Genomic DNA, 25,213 nt, shown 5'->3' on the forward strand with positions numbered 1-25,213 from the left:
TAAGGTAAACTTTGGGTTTAATCAGGTTGGAAGAGCAATGGAGGGTTAATATACATTCCTTCAGTAACAGTAGATAAGCATGATGTATACATGAGGTTGAGGTTAACATGAAATCCTTTTGTTTCATCAGAAAACATTGCATAAGGAAGCCATTGTACGAATTTCTTTCACACGCAAGAGCTGTGGCTTGAAGTGGCTACAACTACAGAACAAAAAGTCACAATTGCATTGGACGAAGGTTTGCAGTGATAATGTTACTCCCGGCCACATTTGATTTCACATTGATGAATGCAGGTCAAACTCATTGATTTGAGTTCAGATACAGGTGGCCAGTGGCTCCTACTTGGGATCTTAGCAGCTCGCGTCTTAAAGATCTTGATGTTTCTTCAAGCAATGCTGGCCGTGGCAGAACGCAATGAGAAACCTTAGAAATATACTCATCCTGTAGGAAGTGAACTAGTGTATGGCCGAGACATCTGGTGGTTACTCCCGAGAGCATTGTCGAGTCCTTTATTGTTGGTAGGACTTTACAAGGATCCACATGAGAAGCACAGTGATCAGCACAACAAAGAAGTTTAGGAACAGCTCCCGAGTAGATCGCTCCATTTTCACAGGTGATCGTGAGGCCGATCTGCAAGAGAAGGGATCTTCAGTGGGATGTTCTGAAGAGATGTAATTTCAGAGTTCCGGAACAATTCAGCTGTTCCTAAAATGTACAAACAAGACATGTTAATTGCCATTTATTTGACAATCAGTGTTATGTCTTAATATTTCTTTTTCAACTGTCAGTGATAGAATAAAAGACAAACCATAACATAAGGTAACATTTTTAATGTATTGCATAATGAAGACTAACAAAATGTATCAAGTTTTCACCACAACAGTCTGCCTGCCTGTAAGAACTTTCTGCATGTTTCTCTCTATCTGTGTAACTGTCATAGTGCGCCTTAAGAGCCATTTGTAAAAGGTATCAGGTTATGTGGCTAGACTTAGAGTCATGGGTGACACAATGATGCATTGTTAGTTAGGCATAGACAATGACACTAGGGGCATATTTATACTCTGTTTGCACCAAATTAGCCTAATTTTTTTAAACTCTAATTCGGTGCAAAACTAACTCCATATTCATACTTTGGCACTAGACCCGTCTAGCACCAAATGTCGGGAGTTAAAGTCATTTTTTGGATGTGGAAACCTACCTTGCCTTAATGAGATGCAAGCCTTAACGCCATATTTATACTCCTGTCAACAATGGTGCACGGGAGGGAGGAGTGGTCAAAAGTCAATTTTTTAATGCCTGGGTCAGGTCAAGGCAGGTGGTAGGGGACCTGTGGGCCTATTTCCATGGTGAAACACCATGGAATAAGCCACAGGTGCCCAACCCCAGGCCCCAGGGACACCCCAACCCACATCAGAGGGACAGCAGAGGATGGGGGACCCCATCCCAGGTAAGTACAGGTAAGTATTTTCTTTATTTTTTTGAAGTGCTATAGGGGGCCCTGAAATGGGCCCCCGTATATAGCACAGGGTGCAATGGCCATGCCCAGGGGACCCTGGTCCCCTGTGCTGGCTATTGGGGTGGTGGGCATGACTACTGTCTTTCCTAAGACAGGAGTCATGTGGTATGGATTTTTTGCGTAAATTACTCTAGGCAGGTTAGAGTCATTTTTTTTACTCTAACCTGCCTAACGTCATTTTTTGGTGCAAACCCCCTTCTTCCAATCCACCAGCCCCACCAGACTAACGTCATTTTTCTTTACACTAGCCTATCCTTTGCACCGGCTTGCACCATTCCATAAATATGGTGCCTGGCTGGTGCACAGAAATGGTGCAAGCCGGAACTAAACTTTTTGGTGCAAAACTGCGTTAGTGCAGTTTTGCCCCAAAAAGTATAAATCAGGGCCTTGGTCTACTGAGTATAAGATGCATCAAATAATGCTGCATTAGGGCGATGTCAATAGCTGGTGATGTGATTGGTTTTACAGACTAAGGTGGCTCAAAGTACCAGGCAGAGGTCATCAGTCATGTGGCTATTCAAACTACGCCAGGGGACTTTTTAAACGTCTTGAATAAGGGAAAGGAGTTCCCATTCAGTGGTGCAAGAGGACAAAAACATTATGCATGGTAGGTTGGAGTAGTATGGATTGGTAAAGCAGACATTATGGCTAGGGATGTATTGGATAAGGATTTGTGTGAGGTGCATTGGAGTCATTTTCTGAATAGTTTCGGTGACAAGGGGGGGCAATCTGATGGCATTATGGTGTGGGGTGGGGGAGGATGTCTGTAGAGGTGGAAGAGTTTGGTTTGAATGGTGTATTTGCTACTTTTTCGAAAGGGTAGATTGGGGTAGACAACCCAAGGGGGCTCTTTTTCCAGTATGTTTTGCTCATGCCTAGGGTGTTAATCAAGCCTGTGCCCTTCCGGTAGGTTAGAAACCTTTTTGAAGTTTCTTTGCAGTGGGTGCAGGAAATTTCACAATTTTTGCTTTTTTAGTAATGTATGCCGGGCAAATACAAATCAGGTGTTCTGATGTGTCTTTAGTAATTTTGCATGTCTTATATATAAATGTACTTTTTACGGTGGTGTAGTTAAGCGAGTATGGACGTCAATATAAAAGTCAAAACATGGAAAAATGAAGTGCCAGGTTCTACAGTAGACTTAGAAGTAAGTGCTGGGACTGCATATATTATCATGCTGAAAGCAGTTTAATGGTTGTAATACTTCTACTTCATTTAGGGAACCAGCAGAATAAATCATCACTAGGGAAACAGCCAAAAAAGGCCAAAAAACTCATCAGCTGTCGTGAACCACTTCTGTTCAGTACAGTTGGAAAAAGACAAATATTTGTAGACACACGTCTGACTGAGCTATATAATTGCTTAATGGCCTATACTCCTGTTTTCTTGGGCACTAAATTGGCCCACCGAGTAGGCAGTGAATAGTGGAAGGGGTCAACACATGATCAGCACTGAAGTAGAATTCACGTGCAAAGATTTCAGTTTCTCAAAATGACAGGGATAGCAGATGTGACATCATGCCTCCTTCCACCTGTAGATTGTCCCACAGGAAATGACATCACATAACCATTAGACACCCCCTCCAATAAAGCTGCTGAAAGTCATATCCTGTGGCCATTACATTTCATGGCATCACTAGGAGGAGTATTACTGGAGTACACAAAAACCTTCTATACAACAAACCTATAATTTTAAAAGGCAAGATTAAAAATATAAAAAAGCAGAGTATGATATCACTTATGCTATGTAATCTGCATGTTAGGTGAGCTTTCCGGATTATCTCATAATTTTTTTTTTTTGCCGTTTTATATAGCGCAACTTCAGCCCAAAGGTATCAGAGTGCTTTGGGTGATTACCCGTTAGATCACACAGTGGCACATTTATTTTTTAGGCATGAGGAGGTTAAGTGATTTACCCAGAATCACAGCATGTTCAGCCAGTGCTGTGGCTTGAACCTGGTTCCCCTGTTTGAAAGTCAGCACCTCTGGCCATTACGCCACTTCCTCTCCCATGTTTGTCATCTGGCCAGGGAGGAACTTGCAACCATGTTACAGCTTGACTCTCCCACCACACCTTAGACAATCTTCTCTCCAGTGGTTTGGATCTTTACATACCAGTCCAATGGATTGATCCGAGACAAAATGCTTAAGTCCCAGTGATACCCCCCTTCTTCTTGCAAGAACTGTTACTACCTTACCAGCAATTTGCATTCCACTCAAAAGTTGTCTCCTTTCATTAGCACCCTCAGTAGTTAGACCATCGAATGCCTGGCATCTTTCCTTTGGCCACCCATGGGGTGTTTCATCTTTGATAGGGAACTGACTGAACAGTTCTTTTCCTGGTAAGCTCTCTGGGAAGAGTCATTTCGATAGCTAGTATTATTGTACCTCTGCAGAATAATTATTTAGGATATGCTCTGTTGCAAGCAAATTATACGACACTTAATATGTAGCAGCTTTATTTCCCGATATCGATCCACTCAGTGCAGGCCAGGCTTCACAAGGCTGGTGTGATTTTGTGGTACTGTGGACAACGTCCTGAAGGAGGTGTTAGAGGGCAGATCAGGTTTTCTCAAGCTGAATTTCCTTTGTCAGTTTTGGTGAAGCGGTTGGGTTAAAATAGCATTGGCCCTTTTTGAACTTTTCTCATCAGAACCACGTCCCAATGCTCATTGTGCTCCTGCTGCTTTGTATCACTAAGTTATAAGACCCTAGGAATACAATTATATTCCTTCCCACCACTTCCTTAATAACATGTGTGACAGATAAAGATTTGACTTAATTGGATTTGCGTTCACCTCATTCCCCCCTTATTGTGTTGTCAGGGGAGCTGTGAGAGCTCACAGTCAGGACTTTAATGCCAAGTTGCTGATGACCGCTTTTAATTGTATTAGCTCATGTTGCAAAATCTATGGATGGTAGGGCTGTTGGACATATTTTTTTTGTTTACCAGAAATGACACATGTACACGTCAGGATGAATTGTGTGGTGATAGGTGTGTCATGCCATGCCAGCATGGTAGATGTGTGTGATTCCTGAAACTAGGCCCCTACCTGGGACTCCTTTTCCAGGAATCGTATAGGAGTTTGCCACAATCTATATCTCCCAGCATGTTGGAGACATTTAAATATTTTTTTCTGAAAAGAACTGGTGTAGTTTTATTGGCACAGGCAGACAGATGGCCTGCAGCCGCAACGATGTTTGGGTGGGAGAACTTCATTGGGCGGCCTCTCTAAAGCCATTCCCATTGATGCAATGGCTGCATAGCTGCTGTCTCCAATACCACAACAGATAGCACCTCTGCCTTCAGGTACACCACCTTCCCCATTATTCTGAATAAGGCGTGGAAAGAGGAGGTGGTCTGATGACACATACGCTGTATTTTTGGCAGATTTTCCATTATCATTCACTTGTAAATTAGGCCTAGGATCTAATGGTCTGCCTCGCATTGTTCCTCAACATCTATTTCATTCTTCAGTGTCTTCCGCTGTCACTACTCATAGGTGAGTCACCTGCGAGAGGCCAGAGGGCTGGTTTCGGAAGGGGTGGGTGATGAAAGTTCTAGGCCTCATCCAGACTGTCCATTCTCAGCTCGGGTTTCGCACTTGGGACAGCACCCTTGCCTTTTGACTTTGGAGCCATGAGGGAGATCCTTTTGCTGTACAGAGCTCTGACAGCTGGATATGTATAACCAGGTAAGAGCAGTAAAAATAAATCCAGGTAAAAATGTCAAATCAATCTCTATTTTTTTCAATAGACTGATCCGTTCAGAAGTTTCTTCCTTTTATTTAACCTATAGTGTGTTTCATCTCCTTTAAGTAACTGACCGAATAGTTCATTTTCTTAGCAAGCTTTCTGGGATCAGACTTGGAAATTATTTCAATAATGCCACCTATGAACCAAATTTGTCTGGTATGCTGAGAGGGAGAGAGAGTTCACAGCCTTCACGGGTGACTGTGCTACCACACAATCTGGTCAGGGGACATCAATGGGGTAACTTGAAACGTACCTCTAAGTCTATCCGTTGGTGGCTTAGCCAAGCATAAGGACTCCTCCTTAGAAGTGCTCTTCTAGAATGTGTGTAATACTTCAGTAATAACACAATTAACATATAAATAATGGAGAGTATGAAGCAAAGAATAAAACCACACCTAGAAACCATAAAAATTAAAAAAAGATTGAAGTATCCTTAAAATAATTGGCAGCTGTTCATCAGCCAAAGTTGAGGTCTCTCCCCCACTTAGAGAATGGCAGAGTTTGTGATGGGTTGGGCCTCAGATGGCTCCTGTTTCAAATCTTAATCCTGAAGGCCAGTCTGCCACTGGGCCACGAGCTCACAGTAACAGTTGCCCAACCCTTTATAGGGAAGGGTAATCATCAGTGAACTTCTCCATCTGGGAGCATATACAAAACTTAATTGTCTCTGGTTGAGAAATCAATTAATGGCCCCAACATATAGGTAATGCATCAAGGCTATTGCCTTTTTGTTTTTTCAATAGCAAACTCCTGATTTGGGTGTTAACTATTGGAAAACAATATATTTTTTAGCGAATGGAAAAAAACATGGCCCCCATTCTGCAGTGATCTGTTCCCACAGTTTAACAGCTCATCTCTGCAGTGATCTGTGCCCACAGTTTAACAGCTCCAGAAGTGGCTGTACTGACATTTTTAGAGCTACCAGTCTTTCTAAATGTTGTGGGTGGTCTTCCATCAGGGGGGGGCAGAGGCCATAACCTCTGCTTACCTCACTGGTTGATGGGCCTCCTGCCAATGACCCCCGTTGCCCAATTCTATGTTGCTAAAACAAAGTTTGTTGCTTCTACCTTTCAGAAATGTTGTGGGGAATGTCTTGTATCTTAGCCCTGGGATGGTAGATCCAGCAGCATTGTAACAGTATGTGCATATATGCCCAGACAAGGATTGGCCTGCACAGGGGCAGTCAATGTCTATAACGCTATTAATAACTCATCTTTTTGACTGTTCGGAGACCTGACAAAATCCAAACCAGTCCCATGTTAATAAGAGTGGCACTGTAGAAAAACAGGCTTTTTGCAGGGTTCCCCACCCATTTTTTTGTCCCCATTTGGACTACTATCTGCTGGTTTAGGGCTCTAAAAGTGCACTAGAGCCTGCTAACCAGGCCTCAGTGCCAGTGATCTCTTCCTAAATTAGTATATGTGAATTTGTATCCCCAATTGGCAAGAACTTTAATCCCCCCCCTTGTAAGTCCCTCTTATATGGTACCAGTGGTACCCAGGGCATGTGTGTTTTTAAGGGGGTCACCAGGGCCTAAAGCATTGCTTGTGCCACCCTCATAACCCAAGTAAACTACTGACAGCAGACCTGCCATTGCAGACTACATGAGCAGTACAAACCGCTCGAACTCGACTGTGCCCACACCATGTGTGGCACAGCCAAGCATTTTCTTTAATGTATGTCAGTCACCCCTAAGGAAGGCCTCCTGAGCCCAGAAGGAAGCACGTGCTATATTAAAGATGTGAACATATAAGTGCAAGCTTATATGTCCCAATAGTGGCCCTTTTCATTAAAGGCTATGATAAGTGAAAGGCAGTCCAAAGGATAACATGGGCTGGAACCTGGGCAAACCTGAGTTTGCAAGTTCCATTATGGTACCGCCGAAATGGGTCATGTTTGGTATCAAACAAAGGCCTTCTCACCCCTTACACGAATCTCGTGTCGAGGGTGAGGTGGCATGTATCCAGATAGCATCCTTTAAGATTGCCAACCTCGTAGCCCATTGTCTACTTACACCCACATCCCTAACGCCCCTAAATCCAGGATTTGACACCTGAACCTCAGATCTGCAACAACTTGCAAAGAAGACAGAAGAAGACCTGCAACAACGAAAGCACAAGCCTACACAAACCAAAGCGTGATAGCTTGAACCTGTGGCAACCTTTCTGGAACTGCTTGACTGCAACTAGTCCTGGACTACCATTTGATTCCCTCAGCAAGAGGGAACCCTTTTTGAGCCAAAGGCAAGACTAGACTCCCTTGGACTAGAGGCACTAGTTCCCTGCACACTGCAGGTAAAAGCACCTACCTAAACCAGAGATAAACTGGCCAGCGTGTCCTTCGAGGGATCGCCCAAACGCAGATGGCCCAGTGCATTGTGGAAAGTGTAGTCCAGCTCTCATCCAAGTTACAGCCAGCTACAGCTTTCCCCACGACCTCCATAAGGGGAGATAGCTTCTCCTCCATCCCACCACTGCCAAGGCTTGTTGTTGGCCAGTCCAGTCATCATCACCTTTACTCGAATCTGCAACCCGAGGGCACACCACAACACCTGCATCTGACATCACCAGTGGCTCTGTAGTCGAGTTTTTGTATCTGCGTCTTCACCCTCACCGTCACAGTAATAAAGCCAGCAACCGCAGCTCCTGTTCATCACCAAGTATAGACAAGTACACCTCTGCATCTGAGATGCCTGCACTACATGGAGGTGTTCCGCCTGGTGATTTCTGGTCCAGGGGCCCACACACTCTTAACCCCCAATAGGCTCCCATGAACTCGACTTGGAAGTTACCGAGTGTCACAAGTGCCATTTTTCAGCACCCGCAGCTCCCGCAGTCAGCATCAAGGACAGTCACAACACCTGTGCACCCAGACCCCATGAGCCAGGTAAGATTGGTCTGACTGCCGCAGCTTGGTCCTGGAACCTGCACAACCTAAACTACCACTGGGTTTCTCTGATCTCACCCTGCTAGTGGCCGAGAGTCACTAGTGATTTTTCCCATTGACTGCAGTTATAAAAGTTTGACAGCTGGTGCAGTATACAATATGGTTTGCTGTCTAGATTGCTGCTGCCGTATAAGTCCAATGAAAAGCATAAGAAATCAGCGTATCTGTTCTGCTGGACATAGTAAATGTAGGAGTAGTTATGAGTGATGAAAAAAGTTGTAAGATTGCAGAAGAATGTTTTACAGGTTGGTTGAAACAAAAAGGTATTAGAACTGAATTACAGATTTGAAAAGTGCATTTGAAAAATAATTTAGTTGCTGTAACATAAAAAGTATCTTTGTCGCATGGTTGGTGATGAATATGATTTTGGATGAGATTGTATAAATGCTTCTATTACTACTACTGACGCTGTTACACTTTTCTCTAAAAGTTTTAGGTGAAAGGATTGTTTTGGTAAAGTACAATCAAAGAAATGGATGAGGTTTTAAAGTATTTTAGTATTAAGCACATTTGTGTTTCGTTTTATGATCAAAGGGATAATGGCCAAGTTGTAAGAACAAACTGGCTGAAAACGTATTTTGTTCAAGAAGCTTTCACGTTGCATTGAAGGAAACACTGCAAAGATGGCAGAAAGCAACATCTATGATAGTTACGGATTGGTTGCCTGTGAGATGGTAGTAGAGACATATAGGCCCTAACGACGAGTTAGGAGTAAACATTAGGCGATTTAAGGCCAGAATTACCATTTCTGACCAGTATTTCTGCTCCTATTACGAGTTAAGCTTCACAGAATGTGGATTCACCAGGCGTAAAGCCACAGAGCATTGTACTTTCCGAGATTTCTCTATGGGGCGGAGTGGGGGGAGGCCGTTGGGAGAGTAGAGGAAGGAGAGGAAAGATAAGTTCAAGTGTAGGGGGGCATTGAATGCCCCCATGATGTAGAACATGTCTGGGCGAAGCGGAGGCGGAGGCCTGGCTGCTGCTACAACCAAAGCCTCTTGTTTCACCAGCAGGTGAAATCCGTCCCGGTTTTCCAGCACTGGGGAAAAATGGATGAGGGAGCGCGAGCCAGCCGTGATCAGTCCGTCCAACTTGCAATCCTGCTCCGCCTGACTCGCAAAATCAGGCGTTCAAACAGGAAACCTGTCCAAGAGTGATGTAAACAGGATCATGAGGAAAACAAGCGGTAAGTTTGGATGCGGACCAGGACCTCTGGACATTACCGCACATAACAGCATCCTTGTCAGATTGGTGCAACCCAGTTGTGGAAGTGAACACATTAGCCATATTACTCTGCCTAAACAAGGCAAAACATATTTAGATATCTGGGGTGTGTTACTGTGCGTGTGAATGTCTGTGTACCTGTTCATCTGTGGGTGTTTGAATGTGCATGTATGTTTATGGACGCGTGGGTGCTCTTTGGTATTTGGCAGTGTGCGCATGTCACTTTTGTTTATATATCTTAATGTATTTTTATATCTTAATGAAAGATTATACGAGGACAATACATACGATCGGGTTTACATTTTGTGCATGGGCAAATCTGATGGTTTTGCAACAAGCTTGTGCTTCTGAAAAGCTACATGCTTGATGTCCCTACCAGTGTACATGCCACGGCACCAGGAAGACAATATTTCATACAGTTTGTTTCACAAATGTTTTAGTACAGATAGATGTACTTAATGCCCCATTATGAATGAGCCTTAAAACTGCCCGGTATTTTGCCTCCACTGGAACTTAGCAATCGCGTTTGTATGAGTCCCTCCGAGGGAGGAGATGGAAATTCCCTTGATTGCATGTTTTCAGGGAAAAATATACAGGAAATCGGATTTCCACACGAGTGGTCGGAGTTTTTCACACATTTTCAGCGAGTGCTTTACCTTGATTGTTTTTCCAGCTTTCCTCAGGCAATGAACACGTGAAGAACAGGCTTGAAAACTGTGTGCTTGGTTGATTAATTCAAAGGAGCTGGGAACTTAATGCCAGTGCAGACTTCACAAAGAGCTCTGGTATACACAACAAGATAATCAAATGATTACAGCTCTTGGAAGGTAAGCACTTTTTCTGTGGAAGCGCACAACTTCTCCCGAATCGAAGCGTACTCCTGTCACCAATATGTGGGTGGAGCCAAAGCTCCTCTATGTATTACTCCTGAAAGATTTTTCTGAGGTAAATCACATAAGGCCCGCTGAGAGCTGCTCTGTCAAGCTAGACCTAAAAAGAACAAGTCTCAAAAGTACTGATTTACGAGTTAAAATGCTTTAAAAAAAAAAAAAAATATATATATATATATATATACACACACAAATACATACCCATATCTATAAATATGCACATCATAGCATTGTCCAGTTATGTTAACTATTTGTGAAAATTGAGGGAGTCTTTATAGTGATGTGTATTTTTATTGTCAAACATAACATAATTGATGTATATCTGTACCTTTGATATATATTTTAAGAGTTGTAGCCTGCACCCATTTTATCCTTAGCACCTGTTAAAAATTGTGCAGTAAATTATCACAGTGACTACGGCCCTTGTTAGTATTTAAGATAAAATACAAATTACGCCTGATCCGTGTAATCCCAGTGCAGTGGTAATGCTGCACCCCAGAGATTTTTTTCCTATGTACATTTTGCTAGCTATTACGTTGAAAAGAGACATTTTGCTGTAATCCCATGCACAAACTTATTTCTTTCACACTTGATTGAAGTTCTCCATAGTTGGGGGGACTCCACACGGAGGAATGGAACCTCGTGTGCAAATATACTTTTTAAAATTTTGGTTCTCTGCAGGGAAAATATTTTCTCTATGAAGGAAACGATCCTTTTACACCCAGAGTAAATCTAGGGCTGATCCGTTCCCCATCTCTTCCTGGAAGTGGATTTACTCCATCCCTTAGCTGACAAATCTCCAGACGTTTCCAGGGTAGTAAGGTGACCAAGAGGAATTTAGAAATGCCCATAAATATATATGCTTCTGGATGCTCTTAAAACGCTCCAATGCATTTCATACCTTGGAACTCCCCCTTCTCACACTTTGAGTGGGATTTACTATTGTGGATTTCGCCACACTTGGTGGAGAAATCTTTATTAATAAATGCATATCCGCTTGCCAGGAATCCCTTTGATGTGAATTCCTGACAGGAGTTTTTAAAAAGTACATTTGGTTGTACATGTATGTTTAAGACTGACTTTACCTCTGTTAATTAGGGTCCATAGCAGTGGCAGGTTTGGTGCCAGAGGTAACCCTTTCTCAGCTTGCACCCACTTACCATAAAAGATGGAAACTATTTCACTGGCACAGATTTCCTTGCGTCACTTTTTTCAGCACTTTTAATGCCTGCTCAGAGCAGGCGTTAAAAGGGGGCACCACACCATTGTTTACAATGGACCCCTATGCACTCTGCAGGAGTAACTCCAAAATTTTGGCGCTACTTTTGCAGAGTACATCAATTGCGTCATAAAAAATGACGCCATTGCCCCCTACCCTGCGCCATGGTGTGCCGTATTTTAAATACTGCGTACACACGGTGGCGGTAGGAAGGCTGTCAAGGGCTCAAGAAAAGTGGCGCTGCACCATGTGCAGCGCCACTTTTCTTAAATATACCCCTTAGTTTCAGTTGCTGCCTGGCCAGCACCCAGACCATGTGTCCAATCAGAAAAGAACACTCTGTGCACTACAGACACAATGGTAGAGTTTGTGCAATAGTGAAAAACAGATTGATGGTTTTAAACCACTGGTCTGTCTTTCAGTGGCGATAGGATGACTTGTGTTTGCAGTGAGAACATTGACCCGCTCCCCCCCATCCCAGCGGGGGGTGTGGTCTGTGTCTGCAGTGGCACACCCTGAAATTGGAATCTGCTTGTTTGGTGCAAGCGCCTCTCTCACAATGCACCTTTGGTGGTTGCAGTAACTGTGCACCTCTTCCAAGGTGGTGCACCATTAGCGCCCTCTCCAAAAGCCTGTTTGCCCATATCGCTGAATGGGTGCTATGGGGTGCACACGCAAGCAAAAGAAATCTCATCCATGTGCAGTGCTTAATTTGTAAATATAAAGGTGCCGGTGCTCAAAGCCCTCCTCTTAAACTCGCGGCTGCTCCAATTAAATGTTGAACCTGGAATATTGAGGTGGCATTATCCTGAAGCCATCTCGGGCCTCTTCAATATATATAAAGCCACTCCCTGCCCTTTGGCTCGCTCTCGCAGCTTTCTACTTTCTCCCATTGTGACGCTTTTTCGTTTTTCCCTTCATCCATCTTTCCCATATGTGTCTTTTGCTCGCAGCAAATGCTTGAGGCAGAAGAATAAGCCCCGGCCCGCAAAAATAAGTGCCGGTGCTCAGCACCGGAAACAACAAGCACAAATTAAGCACTGTCCATGTGCAATTTGTGCTTGATGTATGGGAGTCCGCAAAATAAAATCGCATGCAGTTTGCACCCGTGACCTACAGTACATATTGTATATCGCACATCGAAAACAGGGAAAATCTCACGTAAAACTGAGTTTACGACCACTTTGTAATCCTGTTTTAGGTGCAAACAGGCGTTTGTGCTTAAACGGGATTAGCAGCCCGATTATATTCTTGGCTAAAAGTGTACTGGTGTCGTGCTATTTGAGTTCATGCGCGTGATCTTTAATTTGCCTCCTGATAGAACACTTGTCAAACGCAAATAGCCATTTGACAGTTTAATACTTGACGTCCTGCTATAGTGTTTTCCTAATGTGTCTGAAGTGCATTTCGAGCTATTTATGGCAGCACAGTGGGCACTGAAGGCCGATCAGGCATTGTTATCCCTTTGAAATTAATATTAGTGCTCGGCTTTGATTTCAAGGCCCATTTTTGCATGAGCAACAGTGACCAGCGACGCTTATCAGGTGTCGCGTGTATTAATAGGTCGTGTTTTGAAGGTGAATGAAAACTCCATAAAGCAGCTGCAACCCCCGTCACGTCTTCTCTGCTCAATGTACAGATTTAGATTCCTCAACAGAAGTTACTTTTCGCAGTTTGTTTTAGTTTATTCCCTTGCATTTTAGAAAATCATTATTAGCATCACTTCTCCAGTAGAAGTGTTATTTTACGGAGAAAATGCTTCATGTGGTGAGAGCTGCAGCGCCATCCCGCCTTTTTAGGTCTCGTCATCATTATGCTCATGATTGGATGACGTTGTCATCTACCTCAGTTGTCTGCTCTTAATTTGACACGATTCCTTCTTATTCTCGTGCTTCTCCCACCCAAAAGCATTTTGGTCTCATACCGTTTTGATTGGATGAATTGTACCGTCCCACTGCAAGCATGAGAATACTGTTATTTATTTTCGGTTTTCATTCTAGTGAGTACACAAAAATCTCGTCACTGGTTCACCATTCCCAAGGTAGAGACCAGCAAAGTTTGAGAACAACATTGGGTGCCAACCGTTGTTGTAGAACTGTTTCCCGGTACCCTCAGCTTTGAATTGGACCTGCAGAATTGACTACTCATTGCCTTCAACCATGTCGGGAATTCCTATTTATTAACAGTGGAACCCGGAAGTCACTTTATAGGGCGCATAACACTGAGTTGCAACTTTGTCCAGTTTCTTGTTGTAAACCAGCAACCTCCATTGAGATTGTTTTGGGGGTTCCACTGTACTTTTGGTTAGTGAGTGGTTGGGTTTGGGCATGGATCCCACAGTATTTGCTTTAGGGGAGGAGTGAGTAGTCTTCCCCAAAAGTAAAGCATGAGACAAATTTGGACCAAAGGTCGACTTATAATAACGTGAAATACACTGTAAACGCCTGGCTGACTCCCAGACTGCACTACCTAGAACAGTGGTTCCCAACCTTTTAACTTCTGAAGACCCCCACTCCATCATTATTGGAACCCAGGGACCCCCACTGAATCATTATTGGAATCGAAGACCCCCAACTGAGTCATTACTGGAAGCCAGGGACCACAGCCTAAACACTGTTGATGATTTGAAATACAAAACAATAAACAGAAAAAAACAGAAACACGCATTCATCAAGTACATACACAAATGATAACACATTTTATTAAATTTGCAAACAAAAAATATAGAAAAAAATAAAAAGTTTAATTTTAATAGGAAGGTTGGAGCTTTTCTAAATTCAAGTGAAGCCACACATCGTCCATACCACATTCTGTTTGATGCACCTGCACTGCTCCCGCGAATCACTCTGAGGATACTAATTTATTTTTTGGCTTCCAACTTCAAATTCCTTGACATTTACAGTACATTTTAAATGTTTCAATTGTACACTTAGTCACTTTATATAAACTTTATTAATCTATTAATATTTAAATTTCTAAGCAGTCACGGACTCCCTGAGGAGGCTTTGCGGACCCCCAGCCGTCCCTGGACCACAGGTTGGGAACCACTGATTCCTAGAACATAAGAATTGAAACCTATATTAAAAGAAAAATGAAGAGACTGAAGGGCATTCAAAGTCTGCCGGAGGCTTCCTGATGCCTCTTGAAAGAATAGTATTGCCCATAAAATCTAAAACTGGAGTCTTGTACCTGGCCACGTAAGCATAATAATAATGTCTGTGATCACTCCTCAGATGTTTTGGTTTTCTTTGGCGTCTCTTATTGCAAATGCCATACTTTTGACTATTATAAAAATAGACATATTGTGTTTTTAAAATTCAGCTCTGATTGGACATTGATTTTATTGATTGCGTATATCAACTGTATCTGACTTCCACTACTACTCCCTACAACCACCTCCTGGATTAAGTATTAAATGGTCCCCTAAGCCACAGCTGAAGAGTCAGGAGTACCAAAGAAATACTCGTGCAATCCATTTGGCGTCCAAGAGTACCACTGGGCCAAGGATGCTAGTGATATGCGAACGTGTGAACCACAGATTCCATCTGTAGCACTGGCTGCCACAGGACATGGACAGAATGCCTCCCAATTGTAATACATTCAGAATGTCTAGAAAATACACATGTTCAGTAATAGGGCTACAGCACTAAGATATGTTTGTAGGCACGTGATGCTGTTTGGTGCTTCACTATTTAGCTTTGTATGTCCTCCATCAAGACCCCTCTAAAAGAGAACCAATTTTCTTCCCTCATCAGATCCTTCCTGATCATCCATTCCAACATTCTTTCCCATTATCCTTCTCTGTTTTCTTTGCCCTCTTCAACCACATTAACCCCTTTTCAGTTGCTCTCAACTTTTGAACCTTCCTAAGATCTGTCCTTTCGATAATATCTTGGTTAGCATACTTCTTGTTTGAATTCTTCTGTTTTCCAGCCTTGACTAATGCTTCTTTCTTTTAATCAGGACTTCCTCTCTACATAGTTTGCCCTTTTAGTGCCTTTGAATGGTGCAGTGCTCCTATGCCTCTCAGACCGCTCTGCTACAAATCACACAGATGGCTCTACAGAGACTGTGCTCACACAACTAAACAAGCATTTGCAATGCAATGGGTCTCGCATTTGCTCAACTTACAGCTATTAGCGTGGTAAAGTTCTAACCGGACTTTTATTGCCACATAAAATGAAAATAAAAACTAATACAGTTTTACATAAGCGAGCCGATTAGAGTGCCACACCATGAGCGTGAAGGAGCACACAAAATGAAACAGAAGTTTGCTTGCAGTCAAACATATCGTCAAATATGCAGCGAGATTGCGCTGCATAGGAAATAAATAGAAAAAGTAGTCCAGAAACTATGCTGAAAACATGGAGCCTCGTATGTTTTCAGTAGTTGGCCGGTGTGCTCGAACAGCGCTAAACACCAGAAAAGGCATGATGTATGCACACCTTTCACAAATAAAATCAAGGGAATTTTAAAAAGGCAAGCCCACGAACTAGCAAAACTGATGGGAGTGCGGTGGGAGAGGTTAAAAGCCCGCAAAGAGATTACAGTGGGCTAGAGCACTTGCACACTCGACCCAAAAAATATGGCATTGACATTTCTCTCTGTCCACAACCAGATTAGGACCCTAGGGCTCTCTGCACATCTGTAAACTCATGTAATCCAAAGACGTCCCAGACCTCCTTCGGTCGTTCTGGCCAACAGCTTTGCTTGTTGTATCACATCTCACAACAGCTCCTGTTGCCAGTGTTATTGTGCCCGTACTCTTGTGATTGTGCTATGTTGAGAGCACTCGCAGTGAATGCTTTTGGCAAGACACCCCATGGGTCCACACCTAATTGAATTATCCAGGTGTTTTCTTGATTTTTTATTTTATATTGCCAGATTTTAATGCTGCTGTTCAGTTTGTAGCTAAATGTTTAGCAGGGATGTGGGAACTATGGTGGTAGTGTAAAGTGAGATGCCAAGAATCACAGATTTTGGACAATGGGGGACCTGGGAAAACAATGAAGGTTTCCTGGTTACTGAAGTTGACAGCGCAGCTAGCAGACCACATCTCAGCCTCGAGGAGTCGGGAAGCTCTGATGAGTGACAACGACCCACCCTGTGACATGCAAATATAGGCATGCATTAAATGGTACAATAAAGTGCATTCTGCATCTGCTTTCTTTTTCACTCACCACCTATTTGAGTAGCACCACCACAGCTGTTGCTGGATTTGGAGTGCTCCCAGCCTTGAAACAACCTTCATGCGGATATACACCCTTCAGCAAACCGCCTCTGGCTAGTGGTACCTGCCGGTTAGTTTTCACATAGGGAGATATAAATGAGCATTTCTTGTCCGTAGTTTCCAAGTGTGTTGTAAGTCATGTCGTATCACATCATGTTGCCATAATTTAAATCAGCCCTTCTAAAATGTATACTGCCTAATGTGGCTTTTGAAGAACACTCCCATTTTGCAGGGTTTTGGGATTATTGCTCATTGATATGACAGTAGTCTAGTGCCATTGTGTTAGTGAAGAATATCGCTCTGTCGAATGTAGGGGTATATTTAAGAGTCCCTAGTGCCACTAAGGTGGCGCTAATGTGGCTTTTTCCAGACGCCTTATTTGCCAAGTAGAGCAATGCATGCATTGAGCCACTTTGTAAACACTTGCAACACATTTTGCCAGCACCAGACATAATGTATGCAAGGGGGGCATTCCCCCGTTAGCGGGGCACAAAAAATGGCACAACAAAATCGAAAAGATTTCTTTGCACCATTTTCTGTGCCATTTTTAACACCTGCACAGAGCAGGTGTTAAAATGAGATTTCCATTGTTTTCAGTGGGCCTCTAGGTGCTTTGCAGGATTAGCATCAACATTTTTTACATTAATCCTGCAAAGCGCCAAACTAATGTAAAAAATGTTGACGCTAGTTCCCTAACTTCCTCCATGGTCCGCTGTATGTTTAGTACGGCGCACACGTGGTGGCGTTACGGGGGCATTAAGGGGTGCAGGAAAAGTGGCATTGCATCTAATGCAGCCCACTTTTCTTAAATTTGGCCCGTGGTGTTTCAATATGATCCTGCAAGAGATCATTGTAGAGTACGTTTTGCTTTTTTTGTATGTGTCGCAAGTCATTGCCATTTATTTTAAGCTACAAGAGTGCATGGTTGACCATGTTTTGAAAAGGGATTCTTTGCCTACTATATATTTTCGGTGCCAAGTTCAGCATGTGTTGGTGTTGTAATCTCTAGCTATTGTCTTTTGGTGCTTCTGCACTGTTTATGCTCCCTAAAAGTCTCTGAAGCGCCTTTGAATTTGGTTTAGATCACGTGGTTTCCATTCAAGTTTGTGTATAGTTGTCTTAGTTGTGAAAAAGAAAATTGATCCCATGTTTGCAAAACATTCTTATGGTATGCATCGCGACACGAAAGATCTGATATACAGTATTTGTACTGAGTTGTTTAGCAGCTGCATTACTAGTGTCAGGCATGAGATCTCTGTTGGACTTCATCCTAAACTAATCGGACGGTATTCCACACCTGCCATTGCCTTCTTCCTGAGATTTAAGAGTGATTCCATACCACACCAGGATAAGCTCTGCAGCATTCTTATGCCGCTGGAACAGGTGTAATATCTAAAGGGGTTCCTAAGGTCTGGAGATCAGGCTGCAGTGGGACAGCCTTGATTCTGGTCGAATTCAAGACACCTAGAGGGCAAAACCTTTGTGGTGATCAAAACCGGAGGGAGAAATACAAAAATAGGGAACAGACCCCTGAATGCTCAAACTTGATGACCACAAGGGTCAAGCAAAGATGCAGATAGAAGCGATAGTCATTGGGTTGGTGAAGTCCAGGCAGAAGATTACGCAGCAAGAGTCATGGGTTGTGATACCTTGTATTGAGCTGAGCGACATTGAATGTGCGCGGGCTGTAGATTAATTTGTTATAACACAATGAATACAAAGGGGGGCTACCACAATGTTTGAGGTTATGGGCTACCAATTCCCGAGTGTAGTTGGCTGCCCCTGGATAAGAGCATTTGTATAATGTACTAATCCCCGTCCCTGTTTTCATGGGTAGGTGTCCAAGGTGATAAAAGAGCCTGACACCCATCACATGTAGATACCCCCAATTCCACACAGCAACAGCCACTGGCAGCAGATCAGCACCTACTGTTCTTACAAGTGTGAGCACCGGACTCTTACAGCCGCCTAGAACTACAGTATTCAGAGCAGTGAGTGGATTGAGCGGTTGGGTGCTCGACATATAAACATGGACCGACATAGCGATGAGTAGAATGAGTTTATAGATGCATATGTTGCTTTAGTTAAAAATGGATGGAGGTGGGTGGATGGATGGCTTGCAAGGTAAATAGATGGCTAGGCAGATATGTTGATAGATAATTGATTATTTAAGCTTTGATCAAAGCAGTCAGCTGATCAGGGGAATCCAAGATGTTGTGACTTGTGGGGCTCTGACCAGGTTCTGTTACCCAGAATGTGCCTTTCAACAACTGTCTTAACAGTGTGAGTGATAACCTTATAAGCATTCAGTATAACAGCCACAGATCTAAGCCCACAGAAGTGGGACAGGGTTGTGCACAGTGTCACTGAGGAACTCACACCTTTTTGCTTCAAGACTTTTTTTGGAGATGCTTGCATCGCCAGCATCCCGTGGTGGTCATCACATCTATGCTGCAGAAAGACTGGCAGAAACTGTCTGCTACATCAGTTCAGTTAGCTCATCTGTGGCTGCAGTTGGCTGCTGCTTTTCTGGAAGAAATACGCATTTTTAGATCCTAAAATGATGTTTTGGCTTTTTGTGGACGATGGGGTTGGTTTAGCTTGCAGATCAAAATAAAGTAAATAATCACTGCCCTTTTATTCTTGCCTTTCTTTTGGGCCATTTTTTAAAATTAATTAATAGTGAGTTCAACAGAGAAGCCTTTCTTGTAGTTGATGATATGGAATCATTGGGGAATCTAAGCATAAACTGTTTAAAAAGGTCACGGGTGATGGAGCAACTGTACACTTTTGCTCCCAGAACCTAGTTATGTCGCTAATTACTCATTGACCGTCCCCTTCTGTTTACCTTGTACAGTGCAATTCTGCTATTGGCTAGGTTCACATTCTACAAATACCACATATGGGCGTACATACATAGCATACCATGCATTTTCCAGTCTATACACCTCAGACCACCCATGTATTTAGGTTCCTCATGAGTCTAGTAGTGAACTTGCTTTCATTAACAGATGTGTCATTTGTCTTTGACTTTGTGAGAAATTGAGTTGTTGGTTGACTGGGATGTGAGCCCTGGTTAAGCAGCAACCACAATTCTTGTCAGGATAAGGCACAAGCAAGCCCCTAATTAACCTGTGCTCACCCTCTAGTAGCTTGGTACTGAGCAGTAAGGCTTCACTTGAAGGCAATGTGTAAAGTATTTGTGCACACTTCTAACAAAACAGTAAACACACCACACAAAAAGGTTCCCACACCATGTTAGAAAAATATAACTTAATTTAATAAATAAAACAGGACCAAAACGACAGAAATCCAATCAGTACAAATTGATATCTACTGACTGGGGATATCTGGTCGCACTGGACCGGCACAAAGTCAGAAGTTCAGGCCAACCTCAATGAACCATGAACTGGCTACAGGGACCCAGTTAGGCCCACTGGACAAAGTACCTTAAATCCTGGTTGAATGGATCTGAATCAAAAATGTGTTGTACAGCCGATGCAATGTGTTGGTTCCAAGATACAGTGAGGCTGCTGTGTGAGGTCCTGTTGGGTCAAGGATCCAGTCGACAGGGCTTGTGCTGCAAGTGCCAGTCTCGGAGATGAGTTGGTTCCGATGAGCAGTGAAGCTGCAATGTGGAGCTTTGGAATAATTTTCTAGGTTGCTGTCGACAAGGGATGCGAGGACTTGCTCTAGGGAAGTGTTGTGCAGCTGTATTTCCGAAGGCGATGCGTTGAACCCAAGATGCGCCAGAGATGCGAGTCTTCTGCAGTGGGTCCAATCCACATAGCAGCAGCAATGCATCAGTTCTGCTTGAGCGTGTGCTGCTCAGGTGAGGAGATGCGTTGGTGCTAATCTAGGATGCGACACTCAGCAGAGAGGATGCGTCGGTTCCACTAAGAAGCAGCTTAGGCCCACTTACAAGTGTTGAGGACTGGTGTGGCATTACTTGGCAGGGTAGACTCACAAATAGCAGAGTCCATGTGCAAAATTTCTTTGTGTTCCTGAGACTTCAGATCAGGAGCCGAGCAAACTAGCCCTCAGAATCACTCTGCGTTCTGGATTGGAGAGATACAGGCCCAGTCCTTCTCAAGCCCAGGCAAGAGGTCAGCAGGTCAGCAAAGCAGGAGTCCAGCAGAGGGCAGTCCAGCAAAGTGCGCAGTCCTTAAGCAGCATAGTGGTCCTTCCTTCTGCCAGAATATCCACAGGTCAAGAAGTGTCCTGAACTGGTGGTATTTGAGGTCCAGTTCTTATACCTAGTGGTGCTTTTGATGTGAGGGAGACTTCAAAGACATGCTTTTGAAGTGCACAGATGTCCTGCCCTCCCTACCCTGGCTCCAGACTAGCTACAGAGTGTATTCAGCCCTTTGTGTGGGGATAGGACACAGCCTATTCAGGAGTAAGTAACACTATGTCCAGCTCCTCCCTCTGATCCTGCAGATGGCCCATTAAGTCACTTCTAAGCTCCTATTGTGTGTGACTGTCTAGGAGGAATACACAAAGCCCAATTGCCAACTATGTCCAGTCATGTGAACAAGGACAGGCTGCAGGCACCAAATAGCTATGGTAAGAAATTGCCAATTTTCTAAAAGTGCCATTATCAGAATTGAAATTTAAAATTCAACTTCATAGTAATTTAGGATTTTGAATTGTGATTCCAGGGACACCAAACTTGAAGGGGTTATCTCTTCATTTGGAAATTATGCTTATGAAGTGTAATAAGGCAATTCAATGCTAACTTATGGGAGAGGTAGGCCTTGCAGTGGTGAAAAACTAATTTAAGGATTTTTCACCACCAGGACATGTAAAATTAAAAAGCACATGTCCCACTTTTTGCATACGTTGCACCATGCCCTCTGGTTGTCCAGGGCCTACTTTAGGGGTACCTTATATGTATTAAAAAGGAAGGTTTAATCCTGGTAAAAGGTTTATTTTGCCAGGTCGAAATGACAGCTCAAACCTGCTCACACAGGCTCTGTAGTGGCAGGCCTGAGACATGTTTATAGGGCCACTTAAGCGTGTGTCACAACCAGTGCTGCAGGCCCACTAGTATCATTTAATTTACAACCCATGACACAGGTAGTGTGCTTTACTAGGGACCTAAAAGTAAATTAAATATAACAACTGGTTATATGCAAATGTTACCATGTTATAGAGAAAGCACAGGCCCTTTAGTACTGGTTAGCAGTGATAAAGATGGCAGAATCCTTACGCCAGCAAACAAAAAGTCAGAAGAAACAGGAGATCTGAAGGCAAAATGTTAGGGGGAAACCATGCCAAAGATGCAAGGTCTAACAGATGTCAGACTTAAAGCTCTGAAAAGTATTTTCTGGATATACATGACTCCTCTGGTTGAATGCTGATTTGCTAGTTTTTATAGAATAAAGTACTCCGTGCCTCTGCACCCATTTACCAACTGAAGGGGGCTTCTTGCTCATGGTTCACGCTCTCAAGCACAACTGGCCACACGTAGGTCTTATTCCTTGACAATGTACAGCCCTTTTCTCGCTAGAGTTGCTTGGTATCTCACCTTCAAGTTTTCACAAAGCAGTGAGTTTAGGTCTACATGATACTTTGCGTCCGGCTTTCCCTCGACTGCCTCCAGTGATAAACTACCTCAGTCGGGTAAGACAGTCTCTGCTGTATAACCTCCCACTAATTCAGTCACTCTGATGTGATGACGTTTCAAGAGCTCTTCCTGCTGCAACCTTTCCATGAGCCTTTAAAACATGCAAAGCAGTGACATTGAAACAACACTATAAAGTTCCCTTAAAGTGCTGCTGCTGTTCTAACCATAAGACACACATCTTTACTCCTATAACAAACTGATGAAATGATATAATTTTGAGTAGCACTTAGAAATCAGTGTATTGTTTGGATGAGACTTTAAAATGGAAGGAAAATGGCAGCCTTTTTCCAAAACATGGGGTACTGTTATATTATGCTATACCATATTAATATAACGTAATGAAGGAGATGGATGACCTGTATTGATGAAATGCCAGATTTCTCAAATAAAAGAATGTAGATGGAGAGACAGATTTATGAGGCAGCTAAATAACTAGATGGATAGAAATAAGTAGCAAAGGTTGAGGTGTTGATAGATGATGGATGGACGGATACACGGGGTGGCTAGGAAGGCAGACAGACTTCATGGGTAAGTGGGTGGATAGATGGGTTAGCTTCGCTGGTAGATCGAAAGACAGATAAATAACAGATGGGATGAGTGAGTAGATTTGTGGCCAGGAAAGTCGATGAACAGAGAGCAAGAGAAATAAATACATAGAAATGAATATGAGGGATATCTTAGTCGATAAATCAATAGATAATTGGAGTGGGTGAATGGATTGATGGCTAGTACGGTAGATCGTTGGGGACAGGTGCGGACAGTGCTTAGGTGGATTGGTTCAGGGTTGTTGAAGTTGACAGATAGGAATGGGAGCAGTGGGTGGATAGACAGGTGGATTGATAGATGGGTGGCTAGAAAGGTCCATATATGAAAAGTCCGAGAACGAATAGATTGACTGGTTGGCTTAATTGGTAGATGAATTAAAGTGGGTGGAGAAAAATTGATGCATTAATGGGAGGATGGCTAGGTAGGTTCATAAATGGATAGGCAGATCTGTGGATAGATAAATCAGTATTTAAGGATTGTCTGATTAAAGCCGCTCACTGCTCAGAATTAGTAACCCTGGTGTCGGGTGTGTGTAAAGCACTTTAGTGAAATTGAAGGTTCGTAAAACCATTGCATGTTGAGGTATTTTATGCTTCATTAAAGTTTTCTACATGCGAAAGGCAGTTTAGGATATTTCTAAGCCCCGACTCCCCGACGCACTGCATCACGCAGGTGCGTACATACCACTACATGTACGCTTATTCTGCAAACTGTAGTCGCATTGTAGAATGAAAATATTCCCACGTGCCTTGATGCGCGCTCCCACGACCTTGCACTGAGAACCGCTCTCACAAACGAGTACCGACAGCATCCTCTCCATTCTGCCTTTGGTGGCCATTTACTTCATAAGCACTGAAGCACGCACTGCTTGTGCCCCACGCACTGAGATCACTCCGTTCCAGTCACGAGTGTGCTGTCCCATCGATTACTGCTGAAAAGAAATCAGTACTGCCGGGATGGGTGAGCTGTCTTTAACGCGTTGAGGAGATTTTAGAAGTTGTTGTAAATATCAAACTCCTTACCACCGATCTAATGTCCTTTCTAGTTTTATTTAGAGAAAAATGTATAAAAGGCTACGAGAAAAAAAAGCATAACTATTGTAAAAGGAAGTGGAAATATGCCAAACGCTGCAATAAAATTAAGAACATGGCCATCCTACAGGGAAAAGTTAATCTCGGCATAAGTAGCTCATCCGAAGTCTGCTTTTTCCTATATTCAGATACATTCTGGCCATCTAGAACACTTAATGAATCTGAGCATCAAAAGAAATAACAACGGCTACCTGAAAATTATGTTCAGTCGTCTGCGGCGCTGGGTGGCTTCCTGGGGGCTGTGGATATAAAGCCACGGTGCGTGCCTCGCTGCAGCCTCTGCTCTGTCGGACTTCCAAAGCTCACTGTAAATTCCAGCCCTCCTGGGCCGGAATTAAAGGAGACAGAGAGAGGGAGGAGACACACAAGTGAACTGGCAATAAAAATGATGAGGTCACAGTTCGGCCTCGTGAAGGGCTCGAATAAACCACCGCAACATTTCGAATCTGTGGGTGAGCCTACGCGCGAGTTTGCTAACATCTGTGTGTGCATGTGCGTGTGTCTATAACTTGGGTTTCAGCGTGCGTGTTTGCATCTGTTTGCACTTTTGTGTAACTTCATCTGCGCGCGTGTTTGTGTCAGCATCAGAGTCGACAGCTTTATTGTGTGCCTCTTTGTATAATATTTCACCCCTCCCCTCCCCCGCATTTATAGAACAGATTTGTTGTTTTAACTCCGGAATGTCTCAATAGATCATTCAGTTGTGAAAGTTAAGTTGAGGGGTACATAAATGCTAGCGTATTCCATGGGCAAGGTAATTGTACAGTTGGGCTTTCCAAGCCATGCTTGATAAGACAGGGCACGGCGAGGCCCTTCCATGGAATACTAAAGGGTTCTCGAGCTATTTCTTCACTGAAACCATCTTTCACTCTAGCTCTGCAAATCAGTGTCCTTGTTTTCCATGTGCCCATTTGTCAGTGTTCATCTTGTGTTGAATGTAACTCGCACCTGGACCTGTTTTCATAGTCTCTAAAGTGCTGCAGTCTGATATTTGCTGCCATTTTCATGGACCTATGCAGCTCTGTGTTGTAGCTTGTTGTCGTCAAATCACCAAAATGCCAGGGGTAGCAGAAGTGACATCATGCGCCCTTAAGCTTCAACTTGCACTCACACACACATATTTACACATACACACACTTTCACATTTACACACACACTCTCACATT

At 43.3% G+C, this 25,213-nt stretch overlaps 1 protein-coding gene across 1 annotated transcript; it reads right to left on the reverse strand.

Moving 5' to 3' along the window:
• On the reverse strand, window positions 1–24,393 carry SLN (sarcolipin). The gene is made up of 2 exons (XM_069202331.1): window positions 24,239–24,393; window positions 1–706 (listed from the first exon to the last, which is right to left on the reverse strand). Exon 2 carries the CDS (start codon window positions 604–606, stop codon window positions 511–513), a length of 96 nt encoding a protein of 31 aa, XP_069058432.1. The 5' UTR covers window positions 607–706; window positions 24,239–24,393; the 3' UTR covers window positions 1–510.
• Between the last annotated feature and the right edge of the window lie 820 nt (window positions 24,394–25,213).

The sequence above is a fragment of the Pleurodeles waltl genome, chromosome 8 (assembly GCF_031143425.1).
Source record: "Pleurodeles waltl isolate 20211129_DDA chromosome 8, aPleWal1.hap1.20221129, whole genome shotgun sequence".
Lineage (NCBI taxonomy): Eukaryota > Metazoa > Chordata > Amphibia > Caudata > Salamandridae > Pleurodeles > Pleurodeles waltl.